Source organism: Nilaparvata lugens, chromosome 8 (assembly GCF_014356525.2).
Source record: "Nilaparvata lugens isolate BPH chromosome 8, ASM1435652v1, whole genome shotgun sequence".
NCBI lineage: Eukaryota > Metazoa > Arthropoda > Insecta > Hemiptera > Delphacidae > Nilaparvata > Nilaparvata lugens.
Window position 1 is genome coordinate 43,798,981 of NC_052511.1, and position 8,916 is coordinate 43,807,896.

Sequence of the window (8,916 nt, forward strand, 5' to 3'; positions counted from 1 at the left end):
TCAGATCCCCGATTTTTAAACTGATCGTTTTGAATAAAAGAGTCGTTGGAATAACATATAAACGATTGTTGGAATGTAAAGATTGTTAGACAAACGTTGAAAACTGCATTCAACTATCTCATCTACTTCAAATGCTATCATTATAACATGATTTGAAATGTGTATAAATTGAAATGGACATAACCTACATAATATTTGGACAATTTAAGACAAATTAGGAAATTGAAGAAGTTTTGGGCAATAGCCTGTTTTTCTTTTCCGACTATAGTATTGTTTGCTCTAATAAATTAATGAATGAATAAATTATGTTATTCTATATTGCTATTCTAGAGATCATGTTTGTATTCTCCATACATCATGAGTCAGTAGACTACAAATATTTGAAAGTCCATTCTTGTCTTCTACAAACACTCATAATCTGTACGGTACAATATTATAATAATATTATAATATAATATAATATTATAATATATATATATATATATATATATATATATATATATATATATTATATCATAATTTGTACATTATCTGCAGCAATGATTGCTAGTAGGCTATGTAGTAGTTGGTATTCTAGAGACTGTTTATACTCACTGTACCTCATGAGTCAGTAGACTTCATATATTTGGAAGTCCAGTTTTATCATTTACAAACACTCGATGTTATCTGTAGCAATGATAGCTAGTAGGCGTCTTCGCCTCAGACTAACGGGTTAATAAGCAGGCAAGATAAGAATAATGACAAGCTACACTTGAAATAATCGTGATTCATATGTTTTCCTATCAGTACCTATATAAAGCAAACCGCGTGAATAATCGGCTCTCAGTATTGCAGATCGTTGGGTTGGCATTCGCATCCTCAACAAGATGGCAGTATCTTTTGCAATTTTACTATTGCAAATAATTTGTGGTGAGTAATTTAAATCTATTACTAACATTTTAAATTCAATTCAATTTATTCACAACACACAAAAATACAATGAGAAAAGACAGTATACAACAAAACAATAACAGTAACAATGATATTAACACATTAAAAGACAATATTGCTAAAATGATGTGTGCTGGAAGAGAGAGGGGGAAAATACCTTGCCAACTATGGTTTCCCATGTAATAGGCAGGTAAGGTATAACTGAAAGGGAAGGGTGTGTGATAGGGAAGTGAAAGGAGGCAGGTAGATAGGCAGGGCTGAGGGAAGGGAAGATAGGATGTGAATTAACGATCCAGGTAACGGTTACAATAATTTAAAGATTAAAAAAAGAATTGTTTTTTATCCAATTAATGATTTCCTGCTTCATTTTATTTGTAATTTTAGCATTGTTGAGATGATGATCCGGAATTTTATTGATTATTATAGTAGGGTACTTGGATAAATAAGTTGCCGTCTAATTGTTTCAATTGTCTAATAGATTCAATCTCAGATAAAGCAGTTTATTTGTTTTGTGTCCATAATCTTTTTCATAATTCAATATAGATATAGGTCTATCTTTCTCACTTTTCAAGGAGTAGGTTGGGAATGTTGTACTGTGAATAGTTTGTTGATTGACAGATTACTACTATTGTTATTACCACAATAATTTCTGAAAACCTAGCAGCTGAGTAGTGTATGTGATTGCCCAACACCGTTGAAATGGCAAAATTGTCTAGATAATAGCCCTTCAGAGCCAATTCAAAAAAAAACATTATTTTTCAAAAGAATTAAATCATAAAACTACCTGACTAGAAAGACTTGAAAATACCGTACTTATTTTAGTAGATCTCGTTTAATATGTTCTAACATACAGACACAGAAATCTATTCTATAATTTTTCTCTACCGTACAAAAATGTATTTATGCATTCCTAAAAATGTTACAAATTATTTCATAGAAAAGTTGAGAATGTAAAGAAATTCAATGGCATGCACATTTTACATTATCATCGTCACTATATTTTAGAGAAATATATTCAACTTATCAGAACTCAAGTAGGCTACTCCAATCTCGTGATTTTCATTAACAAACATTGTTATCAACTTTGATTATTTACACTTCAATAATACTGTGATCCACTTTAATAAATATTTGAATCAAATATATCAAACTATTTCCATAGTTTGGCATGTAATACAATTCATATTTGCATTTATATTTTGTCGATTAAAATGTATCTTTATATATAACATATTGTGAATATTTTTTTTTTAAACTTGGAATAGTTTATTCATTATGTGTTAACTCCAATTTTGTATTCGAGTAAGTAGATAAATTTCAAATTATTTTTTCTGTTTTATTTATTTTTAATAAATACATGAATGTAAATTATAAGAATATTGCTCAATGTCCTCTAATTTTCTTTTGTAATTAAAAAGAAAACTGGGGAAAACTCGAACAGTTTTGCACCTACAAATATTTACAATTGTATCTGTCTTTTTCACATGCATAGTTTCCACTAATAATTAATTGTCTTCTAACTATTGAATAATTCATTTAGATAACTCACAATTCTTAAATAAACAAATTATCTCCTCATTCCAACTTATTTCTTAAATTTAATTTATTCAATTTCTATAATTCATTTCAATGAGTGGATTAATAATTATGTAAGAGTGAGCCAATTCTTTTTTTAATTAGCCTTCTCTCTATGGAACATTAATAATATGAAATTAATCTTTTGAATTCACAGTGATGTATGTAGGAGGCGAGAAACTTGGCTCTCAGATGGAAGATGATTTGAAAACGGCTCCATTACAGGTAAATATTGTGTGATTTCTCCAATCCATCCAATACACTTGATATTTGATTATAGTTATTTTCCAACATTGAATATAATTTTGCTAGAATCTGAATCAGAAAGCTTGAATGCATGATGGATTTTTATTCAAATTCTTGAGTACTACAACGGATTACTACTACGGAGTATATAACTACTACGGAGTACCACAACATATAAGGGAAACTGTGATAACAATTAAGGAAACCAGGAATCAAGTATTGATAAGATATTAAGATAACATATTGCACCATTAAGGCTGTGCAAAGGCTAAAAATAGACTTTCTACTGGTGATACTTTTCATAGTTTTTCTATTTGTATATCATCAAGCTATCAAAATGAAAAAGTTTTCTCAGAAAAACAATTTTTTTCGATTATTAATTTTCGAGTGAGCGCCTAAAGTTCACATTTTTGGGACAGAACATTTCAAATTCGGTAAGAAATAAATCCATGAGATTTAGTGGATGAATTCCTCATGGTATTGATGATTGAATAAAACAAAAATTTCCTGAAAATATCAATTTTTGATGAAGTTACTCAATTTACCAAAAATGACCAAAAGTAACTTTTTTGACTTATTTTTGGTCATTTTTAGTTAATTGAATAACTTTCTCAAAAATTAACATTTTCAAAACATTTTGTTTCATTAAATCAACAATACCATGAAGAATTTATCCTCTGAATCTCATGGATTTATCTCTTACCGAATTTGAAATGTTCTGTCCCAAAAATTTGAGCTTTAGGCGCTCATATCTCGAAAAGCCATGATCGGAAAATAATGTTTTTCTGAGAAAACTTTTTTATTTTGATAGCTTGATGATAGACAAATCAAAAAACTTTGAAAAATATCACCAGTAGAAAGTTTTTTTCAGCCTTTGCTCAGCCTTAAGTGGGGAATACACAGTAATCAATATCAACGATTTATCAATCACCGTTTTAGCATTGAAGACCACTTGAATTCAAAATTAAAGTACCGTATAGGATTCAATGCACTTGTAATTGAAGGTCGTCACGTGAAGAGTACCGTACGCATTTTTCTGAGAATGGATTAAAATTCTTGGAAATTGATCAATTTAAAAATCGAAATTCATTTCCATTGGATTACGGTACCGTATATAATTTAAGAATGAGCCTGTGATACTTACCTATAGAAATTAGATTTCTCAGTTCATCAACAGTGCCGTTATCACACAGTTCTGGTATACCTTGATGTTTCAGAATCTAATATGAAATAATAGATTAAATTTTTATTTGTTCTACACTCAAATATTAAGTTAACTTTTACTTCTTTTCAACAGGTTTTGGTTGTACATAAGCAGGGATTGGATTCAAACAGTTCTAAGTGCACAGGAGCTCTAGTGAGAAACGATGTAATTATTACATCTGCTCTTTGTATTTCCCAGTGAGTACCCAGTGAGAAATTATGGAAATCCAACAACTATTTTATTAGATTCTGGACTTACTAGTTGATGGGCTAATATCAACTATTAATCTGTTAATTGTATAAAATTATATTTTTGTCTCAATCGACACATAATAATACGAATTAACCGTTGCTTTCTTGCACTTGCATACGGTTTCAAGTACTTCAAGTCAGAGTTGATGAAAACCAAATATTTATAAATTTTCATGAATTATAGTATGATATATGATAATATATTTCACAATTTATACATAATATTCATTGAATGAAGCAACCATAACTTCAATCTACTTCTTAATTTCCCTTCATTTATTTAGATGGTATCTAAATAATGATATTATTATTAATATAAAAATAGGAATTTTATCCCAATAATGCATATTCAAATCGAACAGTTTATTTAAAAAATTTAACATAGCAAAAAAACTATTAATTTTTAATTCAGGTGTGTGTGTAGTTTACTCGAAAAAAATTATTGGAACTTCAACCAAATATTGTCCCTTCAGTACAGTGTAATGTATAATAGAATCACTTTCCATTACAATACATTATATATTTTTTCGGCTTGATTATGAATGAATAAAATCAAGATGAATGGTTTGCAGGCTATCGAAGAATCCGAACGAGTTGCTAGTTCTCAATGGACTGGTTCCGAACCAGACCTATTCCTACAATACTACAATAACGGAGATCATTCCTCATCCCATCGCAAGTAATGCATATTCTGCAGACAATAATATAGCATTAGTACACGTGAGTATCAATTATTTATTCATCCCCAATTATTTCTAATTATATTCAATTCAACTTAGCCCAGTCAATAAAGACATTGATGCGCAAAAAATTAGGGGAAAGCTGAATTTTGACAGGGTGTTAGTATACATAGAACATAGCCTGGAACAGAAGAATCCCCATCGTTACACCGCTTGCTTCCCCCTCCCCCGCGACGTTCGAAACTGCAATGATTTCACAAATCAAGTATATCTCGGCTCAAAATCAAGGTATCGATCTGACTTATTGATATTATTGACCGAGCGAAGTGAGGTCTAAGATTCAAGTCGACGGTTTTGCATTTCTCTTTATTTATGTTAATATGTTTATATTTATGTGCCGCATTTACGGCGAAACGCAGCAATAGATTTTCATGAAATTTGACAGGTATGTTCCTTTTTTAATTTCGCGTCGACGTATATACAAGGTTTTTGGAAATTTTGCATTTCAAGGATAATATAAAAGGAAAAGGAGCCTCCTTCATACGCCAATATTAGAGTAAAAATCAGACTATAGAATTCATCATAAATCAGCTATCGAGTAGATTATACAAATTGAATGCAATGACGCATGCAATTCAATATCTCATTGTAAATTATTGAAAACACAGCTGTTGTGTGGACTATTAATTGCATACAGTGAGGCATGCAATTGATAACTTGAAGTAGCATAGTATTTCTCCCGACTTTTCTCTGCTTTCAACTCGGTAAGCTTTTGATGATAGCTGTCTACATCAAATTATTATTAGCATTGTCGATACAACAACCCAAATAGCCATTAGTCGTTTATACACCGATATCTCGCCGACACGTCAGGACAGGACAGAATTTACTCTGATGGGCAGTATTAGAGGAGACTGTGGTTTATAACTGCGCGAGGTCTACTGTTCACCGAACTACTAGTTTATTAGGAAAGTTGATAGTTTGAAGGGATATAATTGTATCACTGTATTCCCCCCTCTCGTGGAAATGAACCGATCCTAATGTTCTAATTTATATTAAAAGAAATTGAAAGTATCGTAACTAAGAAATCAATTATTTTTAATAGACTGCGTCTAGTGGATGTGAAAATCCATCTCTTTTACATAATACTTTACAAGAGTCATGTCGATCATAATATTATTGTCCAGCGATTACCAATTTATTGTACTGTGTTATAGATTTATTTATTTTATTTATTCATTTATTGTATAAAACACTATAATCATAATACAATTATGACAAACTATTCTGAGCCTGTACAGTACTATTTCTCTGCAAAAATTTCGATAAAATGTTAATGCTGTCCAAAAGTCAAGGTTACCATGTAATCACACACTGCATCATCACTTGATTTGTAGGAAATTTCTTTGTAGATTGTTGTAGGAAACAGTTTTGGGCTGGATCCTATCCAAAAGTTCTACATGTTTACGTGTTGAAATGAATGATTAAATGATTATTTTGTTGCCAGTTGAACAAAACCTTCTCTTCAAAGCCGATATCCTTGCCAGTGAATACGCCAGAAGAAAATACTAAATGCACAGCGTACAGCTACAGAGAGAAGGTGGGTATATAAATACAACACAGAAATATGTATTTTGAATAAATTAATTCACTAAAGAACGTACGGTAAGTGATGTACATTATTTTTAAATTTGTGATTTATCAAGACTGTATCAATCATCTTGATCCTTCAGATCTTTGTCTACCCCGGGCTGACTTTGTCCCACCTCGCACAAAAACCTTCTATTCACTCTTCCTGATACCTTCTCACCCCCTCAAGGATTGAAGGTTTGCCTAGTACATGGATAAGCATAGTTAGAAAACCCTTTAATCCTCCCACCTCTTTTTTTTGCACCACAGTTTTTTTATTTGGTATTTTAAGATAAATAATTCAATGGATTATTGACCATCAAATTTTTAAATCCATTAAAATGAAAAAGAACATACACGATTCTTGTTCAGAGGTACGATATTGGTGTTAAGGCATTCAGTTTTGAGAATGATAATGGCTGTACACTTTTTAATCAATAAATCTTGTTACATTGTTAGATAATAAGTGTCAAGTCTTTTGTTTTCCTTTTGGTATGAGATCCGATTGAAAATGAAACCGATCTGTGAGCATTAACATTCTGCATAGGCATAACAAGCCATAACATTGAATCCACTTTCCATGAAAAACATCATTAGCAACCTCCTGTCATTGTCACCAACAAACCCATTTCATTTAGAATCATTTTCTATCTCACCATCGTCTGTGAGACGATTCATCATCTAAATTGCCTACTGCATATTCCATTTTTCCGTCAGTTGACCGATTTCTTATAATTAATTATTAGAAAAGTTGTAATATATGTATATTGTGAATATGGAGACGATATAAAGGTACCTCCTTGATAAGTCCGGTGTCCCTGCAAACAGTGTCTCTAGCACTTTCAATTGAGAAAATAATAGATGACATGGCTAAATCTTTACAATAATATACTGTACTTACTGGCCCTTCTCATTAGATTAAGAGTTGTATTCATGAGTGAGGTCTACTGTTCGCAGAACTACTATTACGTTTGTGATGTTACAGTCCCCGGTTGAAATAGATGTGGATGTTAGTTGCGTTCATCAGTGCCAGAGAGCCTACAATGCATCCACGCCTCGCTATGATGTTAACATCAAAACAATGCTTTGTGTCAACGACACCAAAAAGAGGAATGTCATCTGTGAGGTAAGTTTAGCCTCAAAAACTCTATAAATTGATTATTTCCATTACTAATTACATAGTCTAACTAGTTTTTGGAATGGCTGTTTGAAAGTCTTCAAAGAACGGTTTATAAACCATTTTGGAGAGCACTCTCAGGAAAAGTTTTTAGGAAAAGGGGTCTGTAAGATTCAGAGCAGGATATGTGTAGTACGGTACTTAAATCCTATGACATCGTTTGGTTGATTTTTTGTTCAGTATATCGTAGTCTTTGGTGTATTTATTCAAATATGGAGCAAGACATTATGCATCTCTTTACATTTATGCTCATATAAAAAGTTTTTGGTGCAACTATTTTTTTGTTTGAATATTAATTTATTGTTCATAGTTAGTGAATAATCACACTAAATAAAATGAAACAATATTAATTGTATAATATTATTTGTAGTTCTAGTTAGAATGAATTCTACAAGAAACTATTGGAATTATAAGTTATTTCGTTCAAGAGAGATTCCTAGAGATTTTTAAATTATAATTATCTATTCTAGTAGGATTTGAACAGAGTGAACTTACTTTATTATAAAACTTATGGAAATGACAGAGTAAATAATTCTGTAACATATAACTGACTCTGAATAATTCATTCTAATTCACAAGATAACATTTGTAGGCCTAAAATACTGCTTATCCTTCACAATTATGAAATATTTATAATGGTCATCTCAACCAATACACGAGCATTACATGCTGAATTTATTTTTCCAACCTTTTACTAAGAAAGCTCATGAATTTCCTAATGCGAGGTAATAATGATGTATTAATAAAATTTATGTAAACTCAACATACATAAAGATCACATGTACATTAAATTAACCTTTATTCAAGGAGGATGTTGGAGCATCTTTGGTATGCGGCAATCATTTATCTGGACTAGCTATCTACACACAGGAATGCAAGAACTCCAGTATGACATCAGTATATGTCAGCATCACCCCTTACGTCAAATGGATTGATAGCACTATCAAAAACTCATGGCCTACCAACTCATCAACCTCAAAAAACTCATCAACCGCCAATTCTATGAGCTCTTTATCTGTGATCATTGGCACTATAATTTCTTTTTCAATTTCAAAACTCCTGGCTAAATGAATAAGTTAATTAAGAAAGTATATTCCTGTGTTATATTTATTATTTCAAAAGATCACAGACTTCGTAAAAGAAATAGCATAATTTTAAATCATTTTTTTACAAAAATCATCTCATGTATTGCCAAGCAAGCATTAAATCTTTATTACTAGAAAA

The 8,916-nt window shown here is 31.0% G+C and overlaps 1 protein-coding gene across 1 annotated transcript; it reads left to right on the forward strand.

Moving 5' to 3' along the window:
* The first annotated feature begins 700 nt into the window (after nucleotides 1-700).
* LOC111044314 (trypsin) lies at nucleotides 701-8,916 on the forward strand. Its single transcript, XM_022329413.2, has 7 exons — nucleotides 701-909; nucleotides 2,663-2,730; nucleotides 4,049-4,152; nucleotides 4,779-4,926; nucleotides 6,394-6,486; nucleotides 7,501-7,641; nucleotides 8,500-8,916. The coding sequence occupies exons 1-7, from the start codon at nucleotides 867-869 to the stop codon at nucleotides 8,761-8,763; spliced, it is 861 nt and encodes a 286-aa protein (XP_022185105.2). The 5' UTR covers nucleotides 701-866; the 3' UTR covers nucleotides 8,764-8,916.